This window comes from Alligator mississippiensis, chromosome 14 (assembly GCF_030867095.1).
Source record: "Alligator mississippiensis isolate rAllMis1 chromosome 14, rAllMis1, whole genome shotgun sequence".
Classification (NCBI taxonomy): Eukaryota; Metazoa; Chordata; order Crocodylia; family Alligatoridae; genus Alligator; species Alligator mississippiensis.
In genome coordinates, this window is record NC_081837.1 from 38,907,449 (window position 1) to 38,928,922 (window position 21,474).

Genomic DNA, 21,474 nt, shown 5'->3' on the forward strand with positions numbered 1-21,474 from the left:
TGAAGCAGGCCCCACCTAGGCCAGGCACTGCCCTCACCTGACAGCTGGCTGCAGGTGGGAGACTGCAAGAGCCTCCCAAGGTGGGATAGCCGGACAGGGTAGCGCCTGTAGCCATAGCCCCTGTAAGACGTTCTTGCTGCTGAAGCCAGCGGCACAATGTCCTGGGTTAGGCAGAGCTCAGTGGACTGGAGCCTGCCCTGGCCTAGGAAAGCAAGGAGCAGAGGAAGAGGATGCTGGCTGTGCCTCCACGCAGCTGCCCAGGGGTGAGGGCAAGGCGGTTGACAGCCCTGTGTTCAGAGGGCTCCAGCATCCGTTGAAGCCAGTTTTCAAGAGAGCCCTTAGCAGCCTCCTGGTCACAACCCGCTCTCAGCGGCTGCCGTGCAGGCTTCACCAGACAGTGGAGAACAGCTCCTCACGCTCGGGGAGGGGCAGTAATGCTAGCAGGACAGGCATGGGGATGGGGAATTTCATCCACTGTTTTATTTTTCTCCATTAACAAAACTGCACAAGCCCCAGGCCAGCTGCCAGGCCCCGCGTAGGGTTCCCTGCCCAGAACCCAGGTAAAGCCACGAGGCTGCAACCCAGCCCCAGGCTGGGAAAAACTGCCAGGAGTCCAGGAATTTGCTTCCAAGACAACCCTGCACCAATAGTGCTGCTGCGCCAGTTCCTTCCCATGCCCTTCAACCCCATGGCTGCAGCTTCTCAGAGTGGTCACCCCCCAGCCAGCAGCCCCTTTCCCATTTCAGGACCAGACCCCACTGCCCAATACAGAGCAATAATGAGGCCCCTGAGCCCTTCTCCCTCAGTCTGTGCCACCTGGCTGCTCATACAATCCCAGCAGGTCCCTCCATTGCTGCTGACAGAAGCATCTGGCTGGCCTCAGCCTCCAGCAGGCACCGCTCCCTTGACCTGGTCCAGAGCCAAGGACAGGTGTCTCCAGCCGTGCGGTGTCTCATGAGCTGGTGGCGGCTGAGTCGTAGCTGTCAATGAAATTCTCCAGCTCCTGCAGGTAATGGCCCCTGACCTGCTGCAGGTTGGCACGCAGTGCCGAGCCCATCGCGGCCTCCATGGAGGGCTCCTTCTGCAGCAGCATGGTGGCCACCACTGCGATGGTAAGACTGAACTGCTGGTAGGACTGTGAGGAGGGGGAACAGGAGCACGTCAGACAAGGCAGCCCATAAACCAGCCCCTAATCCCAGCCCTCGCTAGTCCTTGGGGGAGCAGGGAGCCTTGTGTGGGTCCACAGTGCAGCTCTGCAAGAGGGGCAGTCACCCTCTAATCAAGACCAGCTGCTGTTAGGACAAGGCAGGGTCCTCTCCCCAGGCCCATTCAGATGTTAACACTGAATCCCAAAGCTGTCACCGTCACCAGTGGCTCTAAGGGGTTAAGAGCAAGGGGGGCAGTCTCACATTACAGCCCCTGGGGAAGGGCAGATGGGCCCACAAGCCAAATGGGGGTTGAGACAACCCGGCCATCCCTCCTCCCACCTGCTCCCAGCACCCAGGGTGTTTAATCCACTCTCTGGCAAAGCAAAAGTCCAGCGAAGGGTAGAAAGGTGTGTGTGTGGCAGGGTGGTTTCTACATGTAGGGAAAGCCACAGGCAGCATCTAGAATGGGACAAAAAGCCACAGGGCAGCTGGGCTGGGAGCTAGGCTGCTCCGATTCCCGGCACTACCATGGTGCTCGCACTGCTTTTCCTTTTTGCTTGCAGGGTGCTGGGGTTGCCCAATCCAGGATCTCCTGGACCTTCATGCAGAAGAGGCATGGGAAGGGCAGTGTTGGTAGCAAGGTTAGTGGGGGGAAAGGCCAGAACCCACCAGCTCGATCTCTTCCTTCCTGGCCAGTATAGCTGCAGAGCGACGGTCCTCAGTGCTCAGAGGCGGTGTGAACACAGCAACAGAGCCCTGGTGCTGGTAGTTGACAGCCCCCAGACCAGTGCCCAGCTGGTCCTGCAGCATTTCACAGGGCAAGGGACAGAGGTTAGACAGTTCAGGTGCACGGACAGGGGCTGAGAGCTCCAGGAATAAAATGGGGCTGCTGGCAACCCAAGTGCCCCAAAACCAAACCACCTGGAGGGAACTCCTGAAGTCAGGAGACCACTGTCATTACCCAGCATGAACCCAGTATGACACACGACTACCCTTGAATTAGCTGCCACATCCAACTTCATTATGGCAAATTCCCTGCAGTGGGGAATCCTCCACAGCCCTTGGGAAGTTGCCCCAAGGGCTGATGACGTTCAGTATTACATATTTGTGCCTTATTTTCTATTCTGGCTTTGTCCAATTTCAACTCCCAGCTTTGGAACTAGTTTGGATCCCTCTGCCTGTAGACTGGAGAGGCCTCTTAGGTCACTTTTGTTCCCATGTAGATACCGGTAAGACTGTGACCAAGTCAGCCCTGGACTTTCCCCTAGCTAAGGTCTCCCACTGTCTTCTAATGTCTTGTGGTTCTTCCCTGAACCACCTCCAAGATCCTTCATCAAGTTCCTTCTTCAACTGCAGCCGTCCAGGGCCCTGACTATGACTGGAGAAAGCAGAGAGAAGTTCCACTCCCCTACATGGTTAGTGCTGGTGCCAGCATATTTTAAAAGCTTTTTCTGTCCTTTCCCTTGCCCTCTGTATGGGGCACATGGGTAAGCAACAGCTAGGAAAGGAGTCAGTCACCAGCTGAAGCTCTGTCCAGGTCAGTCGTCACAAGGTGTCACTACAATGGGACAGCCGTTCTCGTCTCCTGCCCAAGCGTGATGGCTCCCATCCCAGTAGGCAGGTGTCCATCACACAAAAGAACAGCCCCTGGGCAGACCAGACCTGGAGTTCATGTTGGCAGCCCTCGAAACAGTGTCAAGAAGCTAATGGAGTGTGTAAGATGCTTCCCAGAATCCTCTGCTTCAGCTGGCCTTGCACCTCTATTGCAGCAGCCCTGGCAGCTGTGCAAAGGACTCTAAGGGCATTTGAAGGCAACCAGACGGAAAAAGTATTAGGCTGGGTGTGTAAGGGCATGAATTGGTAAGAGAACCCCAAAGATCATCCTCACAAACAGTAGCCACCTAGGAAAATGAAAGGGCAAACATCCGTTCATACCATCTCAGTCTCTTCCATTTTCAGCAGATGCAGATCCTCTGTGGTGTCAGGCAGGGCTGGGGGTTCGGTAGCTAGAGCAGACGTAGCCTGGACGGGATGATCCATGGCCAGATGGCTCGCTTCCAGCTGCAGCGGGAGACACTGGAAAGGGACAGAGGGAGGTTAGGCCACACCAGAGGAAGAAGGGGTTATGGATTTGCAACTAGGTGAGGGGCATGGGAGCAGGGAACACAGTGACAAAGCAAAACCAGAAGGTTGCAGGGGCCACAGGGATGCTCCTGGATAAATCTTGGCCTGGGTAAGTTTTGCTACTACCAACCCAAACAAGCTGGGAAAGTAAGAGGATCAAAGATAGGAGGTGGTGTCCAGTCCTATCAGTGCATCTGATCCCAGGTGACCAAGAGGGGACAAGCTGGTTTTTACCACGTCCATTCCTTCTAGCTTCACAGGACACAGGTCCTCTGTGGTCCCCGGTGGGGTGGAGGGCTCAGGAAGCGCATCAAAGGCAGGTTGGCTGCTATTCTCCGTGGCCTGGCAGCTGGCATCCAGCTGGACCTGTGGAGATTTGAGTTGGATTGGAGGACCATTTCCCTGCCCCAGGAGAGGACAGGGCTGTGGGTGCTGGTGTGAACACAAGGCACCAAGAATTCCAGCCCCATAGGCAAACTTTGCAGCCGAAAGAGAGACTCTGCAGGACTAACAACATTTCCCTTCTACTTGCCAGCTGCAGTTGGGAAGGTCAGAAACACTTGCCTCTCTTGGGCTCCCCTCTGCACAGGGGCAGACTCCTATTAAAGCCAGTCCATCACAGGCAGCTACTTCCACCAAGGTCTCTACTGCTTGGGGTATGCTCTTGTCCCCTGCAAGGCATTATTGAGGGACCTCACTCCAGGGGGGCATCACATAACCCGCCACCCTCCTAGACCATAATTAGTCACCTGTAATAAGTCTAGACCCTGCTGAGTCAGCCTCGGGGCCTGCAGGAAGAGGGCTTCACTGCTCAGGCCCAAGCCTCACACACGTGCTGGCAATCTGGTGGATCAAACAGATAGCCTAGCAGTGCCTCCTGCCAACCTGCTTGCTCCTGTGTAGATCTCATGTGAACCTTGCCTAGCCTGACCCGCTGCCTGGATCCCTGTTTAGGTTCCTGCCTGCACCTTGGCCTAGCCTCAACCTGAGCCTCACCTGTCTGGATCCATGCCTAGCACCTGGCTGTGTCTGCTCCCACCACCCTGTCTGCCTGTTCCTGTCCTGGATTGCACTGTTCCTCCTCTGCCTGTTCCCGAGTGCTGCCTTCCTGCAGCTTGCTTTGACCTTGATTCTGCTGTGCCCCTCGGCTTGACATCTCCGACTCGACTGACAGCCAGCGCTCTCCACGGTAACCCCCGTTCAAGCAGGGCCCCTCACCCACACCTGGGTTCATCCCAACACTGTCTTGCAAGGAGTGTGTGGCCCTGTGGGTGTCACCCACACTCCTTTTGTGATGGTTGCTCTGAAAATGCCTTTGGAGCCCAATAAGATATGGTGCGTCATGGGGCATGTTTAGGAATGAACTATGTCCCCTGTCAATACCAGGTGGATGCGTAAAGGGAGAGGTATGTGGAGAGGACTTCCTTCCCCCCAGGGAGGAGAAGGATGAGAAGATATAGGGTAGCTCGTACCAGCTTGATTTCCTTCCCCTGCGGGAAATGGGGATCTTCCATCGGGACTGGCTCAGTTGCCAGAGAAGACCAGGCCTGGCTGTGACAGTCTGCAGCCTCCAGACTAGCTCCCAGCTGGACCTGCAATGATTTCCAGCAGGGCACAGGAGACAGATCAGACTACACAGGGGAGGAGGGGAGCTGGTGTTTTGTGCTGGAATCTAGAGAGCCAGGCAGGAAATCCTCCCCCTCCTCTTCTCCCTGAAATGGGAAGTCTCAAAGAGAGGCGACTGCTAAGAATTTATTTAAGCCTGTATCAGAGCTGCCCGACTCACTGCTGCTGCTTGGGATCTGGGCTCCTGTGACCAGTCAGCCTGTCATGCAGAGCTGTCTGGTGGCCGAGTGAAGCAAATCTGCCAGATCTCCACCCGGGCTCATTGCAGGTAGCTGCCCCTAGCACAGAGGCTGCAATTGTGCTCGGTCTCCAGCACCGCTAACCTCAGCACAAAGGTCCCCCCCAGAAGGCTTTGTACTGGCTGCTCTGTCACCTCCTGCGCTGGACTGCCAAAGCCAAGTGCTATGGGATGTGTTTGGGACCAGAAAGGGAGCCAGGAAGAACTGGGGGCAGGAGAATGAAAGGCAGGTGCAGCATTCGGGGAGGAAAGGAGTCGAATCTCATGCCTCTTGCTGGGCTCCTTGGAGCTGTGGCCAGCCCTACATTCTATGCTTGTACAGCACCTAGCACAGGGGACACCTCAGTGCAGGTCAACCCTATCTTAGGGCCCCCAACACATCTGCCCAAAGGAGAGACAGGTTAGTTCCTACCAGCTCCGTTTTCTCCGGCCTTATGGGATCAAGTGGCTCAGTGGCCTCAGATGAGGGGTGGTCAGCTTCCGTGGTAGAGCTGGCCTGGCTGGGATGCTTGCTGGCCTCCTGTATGGGCTCCAGCTGGATCTGTGGAGGGTTTGGATGGGACAAGGGAAGGAGGTGAGACAATGACCGAGTGAAAAGAGGTAGTGAACGTGGACTGCTGCCCACACTGCACCCCATTCACAGATCGGGTCAGGACCCCCCACGCTAGCCTCGGCCTGGGGCCAGAAGGGAGCTGACCCTTCCCCTCACAGACCGCTGAGACTGCGCTGTCCTCTCCGCAACGAGCTGAGCTGTGGGAGATGCAGCCTGCTCAGGGCCTGACCTGGCAGGAGAGGAGGTGGCAGCAGCTGCCTGTTGCTAAATGGCCCTTTAAAGGCAGCATTTATCTTTCACTTTCTTGCAGCAGAGTCCTTACAAAGGAGCTGCTTTGCTCTGGGGACTTCATGGTCTCTAGAGCAAAGGGCTGAACCTATGGCCACTGAGACAAAGCCTCGGCCTTCCATATGGCCCATGTCCTCATCAGGTACCGGCACGCTCCTTGCCCCCAGTGTGCTCAAGACCATGGCTGTCCCATAGCCAAGCAACTGAGGGGACCCGATCCCTTCCCCAAGAAGCCCCAGCCCCCTCCAGAAATCCCTGCTCCTGGGGCACTTGGGCTTGCAGATCTTTTGTTGAAGTAACAGGCTTTCTTGGTCACTGCTGACTTTCGCTTCCTGCCCGACCAGAAAGACTCTCTCTTCTACTGGGCTAGAACATGTCTGTGACTGAGCAGGGAAAGGCTGAACTCCCTCACGTGCCTCCCCATCTCCAGTGTTTTGAGGGCACTGGTAGCACCCCCAGCCTCTACATGAGGGACTGAGGCATGGAGAGCTTACATAACTTGCCCATGGTCATGCAGGGAGTTTGTGGCAGAGCACTGCCATCTTCCCAAGTGCTCAACTTGTGCCCTAACCACTGGGCAGCAATTCCCCTCCTCACCAAGCCTCGTAGAAGACAGCCTGCAGCATCTTTTTGCTGGAGCGAGAGCTCCCACCTTGGCCCACACAGCACTTTATGATCCTTAGCAGAAAGATGGGCTCTGACATCCCAAAGCCACGCTGGTCAATGGTAATAGAAAGTGGGTGTCCAAATCCCATAGGCAGCTTTGAAAGGATCCTTTCTGGCTGGAAGCCCCCGAGATGGGGCTAGGGGAGCAGCGCAATCCTTGCTCGCTCTGGCAGTGTGGCGTTTCCCAGTTACTAATGGCCGCGCTGCTGCTACGGGCCATGGTCTCCTCTGGGATAGAGGCAGCCCAGTCACTTTCAAGTTGTCCCAGTGGAGGGGCTAATCCCATGCTCCATGTGGGGGACTTCTGCCTGGGCTGCTCCTGCTCCATGGATACCTTGGGGTCTCCAGGGTCATCCAGCCAGTGCGTGCAGAGGCAGAACAGTCCTACCCTCCCTGCTGCTTCCCCCACATGTGCACAGCCCTGTGCCCTGCCCAGCCGCAGCACTGTCTACACCCTGACTCGTGCCCTCCACCACCCTCTCTGCAGGGACTGGTTGATGGGTGCTGTCGTGAGGGACGGCTCCTCTCCTCTTACCACTTTGAGGTTCTTTGTGGAGTAGGAATCTGACAGCCTGGAGGACTTGAACTTTTCTGTGAAGAGACCAATGGAGACAGTGAGGCAGGTAGAGCTCCGACTCTCACCAGGGGACCGGTGCTGGGGCGACAGGGCCTATTCCTGTGCCCATTCAGGAGGTGGTGCTCACAGATGGCATCAGATCCCCCTGCCCCAAAGGACAAACCTTTGCGGGGCGGAAAACCGTGGTATTGAGAAGAGAATTTCCCTCGGCTGCCACGGCCCCGGCCCCGGCCCCGGCGAGGTTTCCAGCCACGGCCCCGATAGCTTGGAGGAAAGCAGGCAGCCTCTTGGTCTCTGAAGAAGGAAGAGACAAACTCACAAGCAGCTTTAGGGGAAGGGCAATTCTAAGGCTCCAACCTGTTCCTAGTCAGTGCCTGCCCAGCCTAGTACCTGTCCCTGTGCCATACAAGCATCCTGAGACTCCACTCACTGGCTCTGGCAGTACGTGTCTAGGCCAGTACCCTGAATCCACCCTGACCCGAGAGCTGGCAGACTGACATCCCCTCACCGCAGGCAGAGACTCTGTCTTCTCTCACCTGGCCCTGGCCCTGGGTGCAAACCCCCCACCCTATGCAAGGGGATCCTCATTGCCCTGGAAAGCAAGGACAGCCACAGCTGGAAGGCAACAGCAGCAGTAAGAGCCCAGCTAGGAGTCTTCCTAGGATAAACTGGGACCATCTGACTGTGGTGGAGAAAGGAGGGCACCACAGCACCGTGGGGTGATGGATGGGAGCTTTCTGGACATCCCTCACTCTCAGCTGCAATCCAGCCCCTCAGAGAACTGCCCTGTGCAATCAAACCTGGAAGTGCAAAGGCCTGCCCTACCCGGGGCAATTTCAGCATCACCAGCAGGCTGCACACCCAGCTCCTCCCTGCGCCCAGTCACCTACCCCAGCGGTGCATCCATGTGGCAATACTCCTCCATCGGGTGCGGGGACACATTGAACATGAAAGGCTCCAGGCAGTGCTCATCAGGGGGCATGTTCTGAGAGAGGAGACATGCGTTACAGAGGCTCAGGGCAAGGCACCACTCTGACCACAGGTTTCTTTGCAGCTCAACAGGACAGAGGGAGGGAAGACCCCTAGACCCCTCTGCCTCCTGGAGCTGGGAATAGAACCCAGGAGTCCGGAGACAGTCAGCTGTGAACACCAGGCAATGCTCCCCTCCTGAGAGTGAAATCCAGTGCCCGGCTCTGCACACCAGATCACGCTGCTTCTCTGGAAGCAACTGGCCCCGTGACAGCATGGAGAGCTCTAGCACGTGGCCAAAGTCAGAGCACAAGGAGTTTCCCCCTGACCTTGCAGGGGTTTGCTCTGTTTGGACCAGGCCCCATTTGTTTGAGTTCCCCCATGGGAAACAGCCCTGTGAAGACTGCACTGGTCTTGACCTCAGCCCTGCTCCCCCCCCAGTCTTGCCTGCTAACCCACCACCCACTCTGCTCATAGGCATGACCTTCCCCCAAGTACCAGGGCCCAGCACAGACCCCATTTACCAAGTGCCACTCGTCTTCGTGTCTCCTGTGCTGGTAATCCCACATGTGCGGCTGCCAGTCGTCATAAAACTCCCACCCCCAGTCTTCGTCATTTGGGGGGCAGGGGGAGCATTCAAAGTCCTGGGGACAGGGCTGCAGAGACAAATGACATGCCCACATTCAGAGGAACTGCTGTAGAGCAGCAGACCAGCGGTCCCTCCACTCCTGTGTGCTCTCCCTAATCACGGCCAGCACCAGCCATTACATGAAACAAGAGGGAATAACTTGCCCAGGGGAGAATTTTCTGCCTCGCTGCTCTCACACAGCAGCTGGTGCATGCCCTGAAGCATGAAGATGTACAGACTTTCCCTGGGACCTTTTCCTGTCCTTGGGGGGTCAGGTCTCCCTGCCTACCTGCGTCCTATCTTGGTCCTGCCCTTGGAGATGGCAGGTGGAACTCATCTCCCCGGAGCATTACAGATACTGGATACAACCTGCTTCTCTGTAAGGAGCTTCTGGGGAACTGCCCAGGTCACTGGATGCCCCTCTTGCTCTTGGCACAGCATGGGTGGCGCAGCGGGCACTCGAGCTGTCCCTCCTTAACTACACCCCTTTCTGGAGGCTCCCTCGCTGCTGCCTCAAACAGGGAAGGGCGGGGATTACATAGGGCAGAAATAAAATGCGTGCTACAGAGGCAAGTGGAGCTTCCTGGGTGGGGAAACCGAGGCATGGGAAGGTGATGTGACCGGACACAGGTCCCAGAGCCAATCAGCAGCAGAGTCATCAAGGAAAACCAGGGGGCCTTGACACCTTGCTCAGCCCATTACACCACACCACGGAGGGAGCTGTATGAGACTGTACAAGCACAGATGGCTGGCCCCCAGGTCTAGTAATTAAAGCCTGCTGGTTGCTTAGGAATGACTGGCCTCGCATCCGCCCAACTCAGACTGGTCAGCAGGACCCATTAGCTGCTGGGGTAACTGGGGAAGCTTTCAGCACATGCCCAAGGCAAAGCTGAACACAGCTCCAGATCTCTAGTGACAACCCATCGCTATGCTGCTGCCCTGACGCTCGCTAGTCCCCAGGGGCCTGGCTCTCCCCACACTGCCCTGGTGCCACGCTTGGGCCTCTTCCCGGAGTGTGTGACCCCAGGGAGGCAGGACCGGGTCAGGACGAGGCTTGGCGGACAGCAGCTCTGACTCGACCGTTCCCTGCTCTGGAGTGGCTTCTGCTCCACACCTACCGCCCCTCCTCACCCTGCTAGTCCCCAACTTCTTCCCACTGCCCTGGGTGCTGTGACAAACCCCGTCAGCTAAGCAGAGACACTCTGGTCAGTTGAGAGTGCAGCACAATTTCCCACCGGGGCCCCTTCCTCCACCCACCACCCCTGCTCCCTCCCAATCCTGGCAGGACTGCTGCCCATCTCCACGGGCCAGCGAGCACCAAGGAACCCACTTACCGAACACCACTCATCTGCGCACTCCCCTTGCTCATAATCCCATCTGGCCGGCTCCAGATGGTCATGGGGTGCCCAGCCGTGGCGCTCGTCGCCCCTGGGGAAGTCAGGGGTGTGTGGAAAGGGTCTGAAATCACGGGGGTGAGGCTGCAAAGATGATATATATATATATAGCAGAGGGTGAGAATGAGACAGAGGACTCGAGATCTTCGCCTTGATCACAGAGGCTGAGGGCTCCTTTCCCAGGGCTTTCCCCACTGATCAGCAATAGGATGGTGGGGCCTATTCAATGAGCCAAACCCTGCTCTCTGCATTCCCAAAGCATCCTAGCATTTGAGCCCATGTAGACAATGGCCCCCTTGCCTCAAGGGCCATGATGTGCCCTCACACCCATCTCAACGTGGCTGTCGGCTCTGGAGCCTAACAATGGCACGCGTTCAGTGTCACCGGCCAGGCCAGTGCAGGGGGGATTTTGGTGGAAGACACCCACCCAGGGGAGCAAAGCTGGGACGTGGGCAAGGCAGGAAGCATGACCAGGGCTTGGCTGGTGCACCACCACAGCCAAGGTACAGGGAGAAAAGAAGATGGATCTTGTCTATACAGGCTTCATTGCCCTCCCCGTTGTCCCAGACATGCCCGGGGTCCGTGGAATGGGCCCCAGCTGGTCGCACAATGATTCCACTTCTGTCCACGGCCCCTCGACCACATCCCGAGTCCCAGGCTAGCTCCAGCTCTCCCACGAGTCGCAGATGCCACTTACCTCCCTGTGCGGTGGGCCGGACCTCCTCGGGTGGCCTCTTCTAGGGAACCTCTGGTTAGGTGAGGATTTCCTCATCGCTCAGGTCCTGAGGAGAACGGAGGAGGACGCAATGGGTCAGCAGCAGAGACTGCAGGTGAGGGAGAGAGCACAAGCACATCAAGGGGCTGCAGAGCAGATGGCAAATCCTTGTCCTGGCTCTGTCCTGATAGGCAACAAGGCTCAGTCAAGCGAGTGGAAGAGGACTGAAGACCCTTTGCAGTTCCCGGTACACTCGTATCGGCTCAACTCCGAGAGGCAACGTCTGGCACCCAGAAGGCTGCTCACCCTTACTGGCGGCCCTCTGCCCAACTTCAGACACAGCTCTGCATCCCCATTGATGACCTCCCTCCTCAGGACATCGCCAGGCCCTTTTCACAGAGGGTCCAGTTTAAATCACACCTGCCCCCCGGTGTCGATCGTAGCTGTAATTCAGCTGAAGACGCCCGTCGATCACACGGCCAGCTGGCTCCTTTGCTAAAACACACAACAACGGTCCCGAGAGTTACACGCACCTGGACGTCACCGCCACAACTGCTGAGGAAGTACTTACAACAGAAGAAAGGGCCCAGGCCGGCTAGCAGGTCCTTCCCCAGGGGACACCAGGAAGCCCGCATGCCCAGCACTGCCACTTCTCAGATCCCCACTTCTGCTGCAGCTGTCTGAGATCACTCTGCGGTTTCCACTTCCTAACTGAACCCTTCTTATCAGAACGCATTTCCGCTTCCCCCTTTCGCACAGGTCTCACTTGGTCTCCTGCCCTACATCCACGCAGCGACTATTACTTACCTCTCTTGTGCCACACGCAGCTTCCCTGCCTTGCTTTGGAGGGGCCCAAGTGCTGCGAGGCAGGCACATGGGTCACACATCTGAACGTGTGCTGAAGCCCAAGCTACAGCTGGGCCAGCTAACCCTTTTCTTCCAGCGCGCTAGCCTGTGTCTGAACAGGGCTTCTCACCTGGGTTAGACAAATCTGACTGCAATCACACAAAGCTTCTGACTGTCAGCAGAAACCCCAATGGCCTCTAGGAGAACACCCTACTACTGCTGCCACATCACATGGTCACTCCTCTAGCTTTAAGGATAGAGACTTATCTGCTAAGTGCTGCTGGCCCAGGGGTCAGACTCCACTAATGACCCTCAGGGGTGATGGGGAGTCATTATACAAGCTGCTTCCCTCAAGGCAGCAATGGTATTTATGATGCACAGGCTGTCCTCCTAATCTACTGGCCAAGTGTCCCAGTCCTGAGCTGGCACCCAGGGTGCCAGGTGCCATACTGCTGTCCCTCGCCCACAACTCACTGCTTCGCTGAGGGTTGCCCGCTGCATTTTGTCACCACCCCACAGGGACGGTCACGAGTCCAGCAGAGGAAATTTCCGTATTCCACAAAGGGCTCCAGCCTCAGGAACTGAACAGCGGAAGTGGGCAGGTCTGCGCTTCCTGATGGGAAACCCAGCACGTCAACGTTATCGGCACCGGCAGGAACCAGCGTAAGGAAATCGGCACCCCCCATGCCAAGCGGCACTTTTGGCACAAAGCAGAGCCAAAGCTGTTGGCATGGGGCGGTGAGAGGGGCCCTTCTAAAATGAGCACGCCGTGGTGCCCCCGGTGCTGCCGAGAAGCACTGGAGACTTCTGACCGCCAGCCTGATTCGAAGCTCGCCCGGCCACTGACTGCAGTCTGCTATAAAGCAGACTTGATGCCCATTTTGCTGGGCTCATCTGATCCCAGCAGTCTTTCCTGCCCAAGTGCAGGGGGGCTGGACCCGATGATCTGTAAGGTCCCTTCCAGCCCCTAACAACTATGAAACTATAAAACTATGAAACCCCAGGAGCTGTATCAAGCAGCCTGTTGTCTTCCCTGTACTCCCACAGCAAAGCCTATTGTGCCAAGTCTTCACACCCCCTCAAGGAAGGCAGTTTTCCCAGCCCAGTCTACAGGATGCAGCTTGCTCTCAGGCTTTCCCGGGACAGATAGGAGCTGGGCAGGCTCCACTCCTGGACAGGAGCCCTGTTACTTGAATTGCTCCTGCTAAGTGCATTGGGCACTATTGTCCCAGGCCCTTTTACTGGTTGCAGTCAAGCGCTTGTACATCGCCTGCGAGCTGCAAATGTGAGACTGCACCAAAGAGAACAATGCAATGATTTTCCAACCACCCCACATTCCTTTTGGGGTTTGCAACCCAAGCCGGGCAGCATCCAGGGCCTGGAAGTGGAAACTTGACTAAAAAGAAAGGGCAAAATGAACATCACGTGTGTGACTCATGAGAGCTGCCACAACGGAAAGGAGAGAGACTGATTGCAGAAGCAAACCCCAGCCAGCGAGCAGGGTCTGAAGGACCTAGGACCAGGCAGCTCAGCCACTGGCCTACCTGTGATCTTGGGGGAGTCACCGCCCATCTCTGGGCCTCAGTTTCCTCCCGGCAACGCAGAAACGCCAGAATTTATGCTCCTTTATAAAGTGCTCCCAGAGCACAGATTAAATGCTGTTTTCACAAGACAAAAAGGCAGCTTTGCTCACCTCAAATGCTCAAGAGCCATGGGTCGAACTCTCCAAAATGATGCCTTGGGGGTTCTTTCTGCTTGCCTCCCCCACCCAAAATCAAACACCCCGGTTTTTTCTTTCAGTGAAAGCCAAGCTTCTCATCTACTCACTTCCTGCCCAGGTGCTAAGGTGCCACACAACCAGACACCTCTGCCGGCACGCTGCACAGTTTCTTTATGCCTGGCATCTAAGCCTTTAACTTCAGCTTTGAAATAAAGAAGCTAGAAACAAGTACAGAGTGCCTGGGATGCAGAGACTAGGACAGGCTGGCGGGGGTCAGAAGGGACGAGATAAATGCACTAGTGACAACCTGGTGGCACTGACTGCTTTACAGAAGGCTTGCTTAATTTGAAAGGGAACCACCTAAACTGGGAACCACCTAAACTGGTGGGTGTGCAAGCCCAGTGTCGCCCAATGCAGGCAGGCCAGACCAGTTCTCCCTCTGCACCCCTGCGTGTACCAGATCCTGCTGCTACCAGCCCGTGCCTGGCTCCTCCCGCATTTTCTATGTCCATCCTCCCCCGGCCTGCCCTTGCCATCAACTCTCCTGGGGGAAGGAGGCAGCCCCTACGTACACTCCCTTCCAGCTTGCAGACAAGGCTCTAGCGCTTCGGCCTCCTGGTCCTTTACGGGGTCAGCCCATCCATCTCCTGCGTCACACGAGGGCAGAGAGCGGCTGCTGAAAGCGAGGGACCTGGGTCTGGGTTTTTCCTCGGTTGCTCTCTCCCCCTTGCAGCTGTGGCATAAGGTCTAGGCAGCTCCAATTCAGAGGCCGTGCCCCTCACTGCCCTGCTCATGCTCAATAGCTGCTGAGGGCGCAGGGGTCTAGCGGGCAGGGGATCGGTTCCCCAAATGGAGGGGCAGCACAAGGTCCCAGCTCCCCTGTGGGTCCCATCCAAGCCCCTCGTCTTGCACAAGCCCCCGGCCCCAGCCCATCGCTGCCCGATTTCTTGTGCAATTTCCCCAGTGCTCCCAGCACCGGCCCCTGCAGCCCGATGAGCCCCATCCGCCTGCTTATCTGGGCTCTGCAGCACACCAACCTCCACCGCCCCCTTCCCGGCTGCTGAATGGGTCCTAGCGCCTCGCTGGGGGGCTACCACCAGCGCATCTCCCCGGCACCGGGAGCCGAGGGATGTGCCCGTGCGTTACAGCTACAAGCAGATCTGAGGACGCACCAGGGAGCAGGGTCCTTGGGGCTCCCCCACCGGGGCTTTCTGCTGTGCTGTCTCCAGCTCTGCGCCAAGGCGGCGCAGCCCTCGCCCAGCACCTCGCACGGGCAGGGGTGCATCAGAGCCAGGGCCCGGCTGGGGCTCCCCTTTGCACGCTCATCGCATGCACCCACCACCCACACTCCCCTACACCCACCCACCGGCTACGCACTCGACACCCGGACCCACCAGCCACCCACACCCCCCCAGCCACAAACACACACACCTGCAAGCACACCCACCCAGCCACCGACACATGCAGACTCACACGCCTACCAGCCACACACACGTGTGCATACACTCACCAGCCACGCATGTACACTCACACCTCCGGCCACAAACACCCACAATAGCGCGCACACACACACAAACTCACACCAACCACCCACACCCAGCCACATGCACACTCACCAGTCACACACTCATGAACTCACACCAGCCACATGCACACTCACCAGCCATACACTCACACCAGCCACATGCATACTCACCAATCACACACACACACACACATACTCACACCAACCACACACCCAGGCACATGCACACTCACCAGTCATACACACTCATGAACTCACACCAGCCACATGCATATTCACCAGTCACACACACAAACGCACACCAACCATGCACACCCAGCCACATGCACACTCACCAGCCATACACACTTACAAACTCATACCAGACACACACACCCACGCAGCCACCAACCACACGTGTGACCTCACACTAACCACACACCCACGCCAGTACGCTCAAGCCCCCGTGCACACACCTACACGCGCACCCCGCCAACCACATGCACACTCCTAGCCACACCCCCAGCACACTCACTCCAGCTACACGCGCACACACGCGCGCGCACTCACAGCGGCCGGGCCGGGCGCGCGCTCGCTCGCTCACTCACTCACTCACTCCCCGGCGGCGGCGGCGCGCGCGGGGTCGGGCGGGCGGGCGGGCGGGCGGGAAGAGGCACACGCACACGCGCCGCCGTCGCCCTGGCGGTTGGGGCAGGCGGCGGCCCGGCCGGGAGGTGGGAACAAGCCCGCGGCGCCCCCCAGTCTCACGTTTCCAGCCGCGAGCAGCGCTCCCTCCCTCTTCGCAAACTTCAGGCTGCTCCGCCAGCCCCGCCGCCGCCGCCACCCCGCGCTCCAGCGGGGCGAGCGCACTGCCACCTGCCGGCCGGCCGCCCGCTCGGCTCCGCGCCCTGGCTTCCAGCAGGGAAACGATTCCAGGAATTCGGGTGGGAGCAGCGGCCCCCGCCCCGCCCCGCCCCGCCGCTCTTATCTGGCCTCTGCGCAGCCCGTGTCAGCCCGCCGGGCCCTGGCACCGAGCCGGCCCCCACAGCACTCCTGCAGCTGAGCATAACCAGAGGGCGGGAGCGTGTCTGTGCATCTCTCCGCCTCGGCTACGGGCCTGCCCGCCAGCTTGGGTCACAGCAACAGGGCGACCCCCTGACCCACGCTCTCAGCCTAAAATAAAGGCCGCTTGACATAAGCGCATCCAGCCGCGGGAGCCGCGCGCGCAACACGCCGTTCTGGCTAAATGCGGGCGGATCAAGGACTACTGAGAAATGGGTTACGAACAGAAAAGCTGCATATGGCCTCACTTTTCATTTCATGACTTTTCATCCCATCCAGGAAGAGCACGCACCGACTGCTGAAACTTCCTTAGCCTGACGAAGGGTTTTTCAACCCGAAAGATTGCTTAGTAACTATTCTCCAACTATTTGGGTTGGTCTAATAAAAGATATCAAATTCACCCAAGGAACCTTGTCTGCCTATGTCCTTAGACCAACACGGCTACAAGCTACACCCCTGCACGTACGGCCTCGGGCAGATAAAGGCCCTCTAAGACCGTGCGAGAAATTACTGTTACACAAAACAAGTTGCTATAGAAAATGAAACGACTGTGGACAAATGTGGGTGTTTAGATTAAAAAATGGAGTTATGTAAACAGGGCGGGTATAAAATGGAGCGGTAGCCTTGGTTTGGGGGGAGCCTGCTCTGAAGGCCTTCAGCGTTAATCCTCGGACCAAGAGTGCAAAACTTAGACGTAGGCGTTGAAAGGACAAGACCTCCCTCACGGACCGGTCACTGCTGATGTCAGGGCAGGCAGCCTGTATGTCATCTTATCATATTGCACTAGAAGGGACCTGTATTGCTTTATATTTGTATTAGCTCTAAAAGGGTAATAAACTTAGTTTTTATGCTAAGCCTAATTGTTTTACCTGGCAAAAAGCCCATACATTAAAAACCCCCATCCTCGTTGTTTAACACAAAAACAGAACAACGCACACGTGGATGATTTCAAAGCATCCGGATGAGACTGACTTTGTTTTAGCAAAGTGAGAAAGCATCAATACAAGCAAAGTTAATCCTACCCATAAATCAGGAGCGTCTGCCTGCGCCTGGAAGACAAATAGCAGAAAGCCATCAATACGCTTGTGCATCTCTCCTGCCTCGTGCATGTAATTGCTAATCTGAATAGTCAAAGCGCCCTTTCCACATAGTGTTGCACGCTTAAAGTCAGTGGATCGGTGTGGATGTTAAAAACAGCTATTTTAACTCTTAACTGTTCCTCATAGAGCATTACTAGCTGGTTAGGAGTGAGGTCAATTGATCAACGAGACTATTCCAGCCACAACTCAAAAGCTTTATTAGGATAGGCAGCAGCAAAGATTTATGTCTACCAATAAAGACTACACTTACTCAGCTTTAGGATTCAGGGAGGACAGGTCTGCTAGCCAGGTGTCTCTGTTCTCTTGGGGACTTCGCTGAATCTGTTCCTTCTGCTGAGCTTCAGGAAAAGTCCACATTTTTCTTTAGCCTATCTCATAGATTTAATAGATTTCATAGCCATGAGCAAGCTGCAAAAACCCCCTTGTCGTGCCATGATCTAAATAGGTCCCTAGTTAAAATGCTGCACAGTCTACGCAGCCTTGTTTTGGAGCAGGGGTTCACCGTGGAAAATGGATTTGCTGGTCCGACGAATGCGACACGCAATGGAAGTGAAGCAGAAATCGGCACAGACCTATGCACAGTCTACACAGCCTTGTAGACCCAAGAAAGCTGCCAATGCTTGGGCCTTCATGTATGGCTTGAGCTGTGTACATGACTTGTACCTAGCAGCAAGAGGAAGTATGGGAAAATACTGTCCCTTGACTTAAAATGAATTGGGAAGTTGGCTAACTAAACAGAATAAATATAGCCTGGGGAAAGAGGAACAGTCAGAGCAAGATCTATACCCACCTAGGAATGGAAAATTACAGCTAAACAGAACAAGTCCATGTATGGCAAACACAAGCAGGCTTATTTAAGGATGCGCTAGGAGGAAGGCTTACGCTAATTATGCATTAAGAAATATGGCAGCTATCAGGTATATAAAGAGGAGGAAAAGGTGCTCACCCTTGGGAGCCTGCCCCCCGTAGATCCGGTCACTGATCCAGGATCCACCCAGCGCAGGACTTTGACGCAGAAGTCGGGAGCCCCCGGACAAGCCCTCGCGGACTGGCTGTCCAGTGACGTCGCATTCGTTACGCCTCGGGGTGGTGAGCACGTTGCTTTGTCTAAACTACAGGAGTAAATTGTAACTGCTAACGTTCAATACATTTGTGCATGAAAGAAAGGGGATTGTGTCATCGTCTCCACGCCTGGAAGACGACCCGTAGTAATTTGTCCTCCTTAGCTCCTACAGGGACCTAACTTAACCAGAGCTTTTTTTTTATCCTTGGGCCGTTTGATCGCAGCTTATTAATTGCTTGACCCTGGCCTGTCAATTCTGTACCCCAATTTACAGTCTTCTCACCCAGCTCAAATCTATATCCTTGGGAGAGAAGAAGGGAGGATCCCTTATTTCCCACTGTGGCCCGCTCTTTGACATGGGTTTGTTACTTTTTCATTAACCCTGATCTGACAAAGCTGCTTTTTCCTTACAGCTATCAATGCTGCTCTGTCTTTATAGTCATTCCAACATTTTAGCAAAAATACGTTAATTATAGCAAAATACCAATTACTACATTTGGCTACATTAATTATTACCTTTGATACTCTAAGATGCAGTTGCGATATAGTGTCTGGGGGACAGGCTGCCCCCGTCATCCCTCCTCCCCCATAAGGCCTCTCTATCGAGCAGCGCTGTGAAATGCTGGTGAAATCAGCTCTCCGCACCATGAGCAGGCTGCAAAAAAAACCTTTCGTTTTGCCACGATTTAAGTAGGTCCCTAGTTATAATGCTGCTCACTACCCACAGCTTATGCTGCACAGACCACTGCACAGTCTACCCAGCCTTGTTTTGGAGCAGGATTTCACCACGGGGAATGGATTCACTGGGGCGATGAATGCGACGTGCAATAGAAGTGACGCAGAAATCTGGAGTTGTGACTTGGCAAGAAACGTTTCCATAGAGGAATAGTTCATAATTAGGAGAAAGTGTCTGTCCACACTGCGGATCTCCTTTAGTGGTGGGCATCGATACACTGAGTGTCAGAGGGTAGGGGAGAATAGCAGGGAGCTTACCTGGCTTACGCTGCACATACATACTGGTATCTTTTGGAGCTGGACAGTCCTCAGCAGTGGCAGATGACAGAACAAGGAGCAATGGGCTCAAGTTGCAGCAAGGCAAGTTTAGGTTAGATATTACGAAGAATTTTCTCACTAGGAGGGTAGTAAAGCACTGAAACACGTTACCCAGAGAGGTGGTGGCATCTCCATTCCTGGAGGTTTTTAAGACCCGGCTCAACAAAGCCTTGGCTGGGATGATGTAGTTGGGGACAGTCCGACTTTGAGCAGGGGGTCGGACTAGATGTGACCTCCTGAGGTCCCTTCAACCCCCATTTTCTATGATTTAGAGCAACAAGCCACATGCAGCACCCTCCGTGGTTTCATGCCTGATGAAACATTGGTAGCAGAGGCAGATCCCAGCACGCCTTGTCGTTGTCTCCATCTGATTGACCTGCCTAGTGGAGAGTTGCCAGTTTGTCAGAGGCAGCAGCACCAGGGTCCGGCACTAACAGAGATACCGTGAAGAGCCTGATACTGAACAAAACTGTAAAACAGCATGCACGGGGAACTATAAAACAGCACGCTGCTGGGATTTAGTGTTGCTGATCCCAAAGGGTGAACATGTCAGAGGAGAAGTGTTCCCATGATGTGGTACACTGCCAATTTGTTACACGCTGAGGGCAACACCACTTAGCTGTTTGACACTAATAAAACCAGGGAATTGCCCTTTTACAAGTCCTGCACAAATGGTTCTGGAAGTCGACATGCCCCCCCGCAGGAGGTGGTGCAATCATCTCCTTGCTTTCATGGCAATCCTTTGCTTTCTGTTTTCTGTAATTGGCTCTGCCATAAATCCTGGCCTTCGGTTGCATCTTCTGGCCGGGAACCAGCCCTGGAGATAGTGTTGCCAACTCTGTTTGAATCTACTCCAGGAGATTTCATCACACAATGTAATGACATTAATGACTGATGTACTGTACTCTAAAACTCATTCACTACGGAGCCATCTTCTTGCCTTTAGTGGAAATAAGGAGCATCGTATGAATAATAATTTCACATTTTAAGCATATTGCATAAGTAAACACTACTGCAAAATCCCAAGTTGTCATGTGAATCTTATTTTTAAAAAAGTGAGATCCGATTAGGGATACTTTATTTGTAAATACACAATTAAATGCTTGTGGGTCTGCATGCATGTGTACATTCATTTAAGAATACAGAAAATTAAATAACCTTTTAATACCATTATAAAATGACAGATACAGCAAAAACTCATTCAGTAAACTTACAATCAACGGTTATTGCATGTACCTCACAGAACTACAATTGCAGGGGAGTGTAGTTAGAAGACTAAAAAGATGCCAACGTGCATCAACGTGCGAGAGACAATATGCGTGTGACACGCCATTGTACCCGTGAGAGGCACCAATGTGTCCGTGACATACAATGCAAATGTGCCCGTGACACACAACACCAAGCCTGTGACACACACCATCGTGCCTGCGAGATGCCAACGTGCCCACGACACACAATGCAAATACGCCCATGACACACACCGTGTGACACGCAAAAGCAATGTGCTCGTGAGAGACGCCAACATGCCCGCAGCACACAATGCAAACATGCCCGCGACACACGCCAACTTGCCTTTGACAACGCCAATGTGCTCGTGACACACAAGGCCAACGTGCCCGTGGGAGGTGCCATCTTGCTCACGACACACAAGGCCAACATGCCCATGAGAGACGTCAACGTGCCCATGAGACACACAAGGCCAACATGCTTATGACACACAAGGCCCACATACCCATGAGAGACATCAACGTGCCCATGACACACAAGGCCAACACGCCCACGAGAGATGCCAACATGCTCATGACACATGCCAACATGCCCATGAGAGATGCGAACGTGTCCATGACACACGACGCCAGCGTGCCCCCGTGCTTGCATACGTGTTACGGATTACAGTGCATCGACATTTCCATTGTGTTTCATGTAAAAGACCCACTGGACGGCTGTCTGAATTGGATTCAACATCTGGCATTCATTTTAAACAATGCTCTGCGGTTGATCCGGCGGTGGTGTCCTGCAGAGCTGTGCCTGATGCCCGGGGACTGGCACAACCTGCCTGCAGGACACGCACGTGTGGCTGTACACTGGGCAGGGCTCCGGGCCCGCAGGGGGCGCTCGAGGGCAGCCGGGAGCAGCGAGGTCGAGGTGCAGACGAACAGCCTCGCTCCCGGGGGAGGGGCCACGCGTCATCACGGCCCCA

General features: G+C 55.3%; 1 protein-coding gene across 5 annotated transcripts; it reads right to left on the reverse strand.

Moving 5' to 3' along the window:
* Positions 1-456: 456 nt before the first annotated feature.
* Positions 457-15,888, reverse strand: LOC102563868 (uncharacterized). Of its 5 annotated transcripts, none has more exons than XM_006278779.4 (13): positions 15,765-15,888; positions 10,909-10,993; positions 10,152-10,295; positions 8,714-8,845; positions 8,111-8,205; positions 7,384-7,514; positions 7,179-7,234; positions 5,549-5,677; positions 4,745-4,864; positions 3,507-3,638; positions 3,084-3,224; positions 1,818-1,949; positions 457-1,135 (listed from the first exon to the last, which is right to left on the reverse strand). In XM_006278779.4, the coding sequence occupies exons 2-13, from the start codon at positions 10,981-10,983 to the stop codon at positions 953-955; spliced, it is 1,470 nt and encodes a 489-aa protein (XP_006278841.3). In that variant the 5' UTR covers positions 10,984-10,993; positions 15,765-15,888; the 3' UTR covers positions 457-952. The 5 variants fall into 5 exon arrangements, with proteins under 5 accessions (XP_006278841.3, XP_019347046.2, XP_019347049.2 ...); XM_019491501.2 differs by having other exon boundaries at positions 10,909-11,035; positions 15,765-15,887; XM_019491504.2 differs by lacking the exon at positions 15,765-15,888 and adding an exon at positions 15,605-15,677 and having other exon boundaries at positions 10,909-11,035.
* Between the last annotated feature and the right edge of the window lie 5,586 nt (positions 15,889-21,474).

Bases quoted from the DNA above. Each gene is read 5' to 3' on its own strand.
- LOC102563868 (XM_006278779.4), bottom strand. From the start codon at position 10,983: ATGAGGAAATCCTCACCTAACCAGAGGTTCCCTAGAAGAGGCCACCCG. The intron at 8,846-10,151 runs GTAAGTGGGTTC...TTGTCTCTGCAG, and splicing joins GCGCAGATGAGTGGTGTTCG to CCCTGTCCCCAGGACTTTGA. The intron at 5,678-7,178 runs GTAAGAGGAGAG...AACCCTCCACAG, and splicing joins CCACAAAGAACCTCAAAGTG to ATCCAGCTGGAGCCCATACA.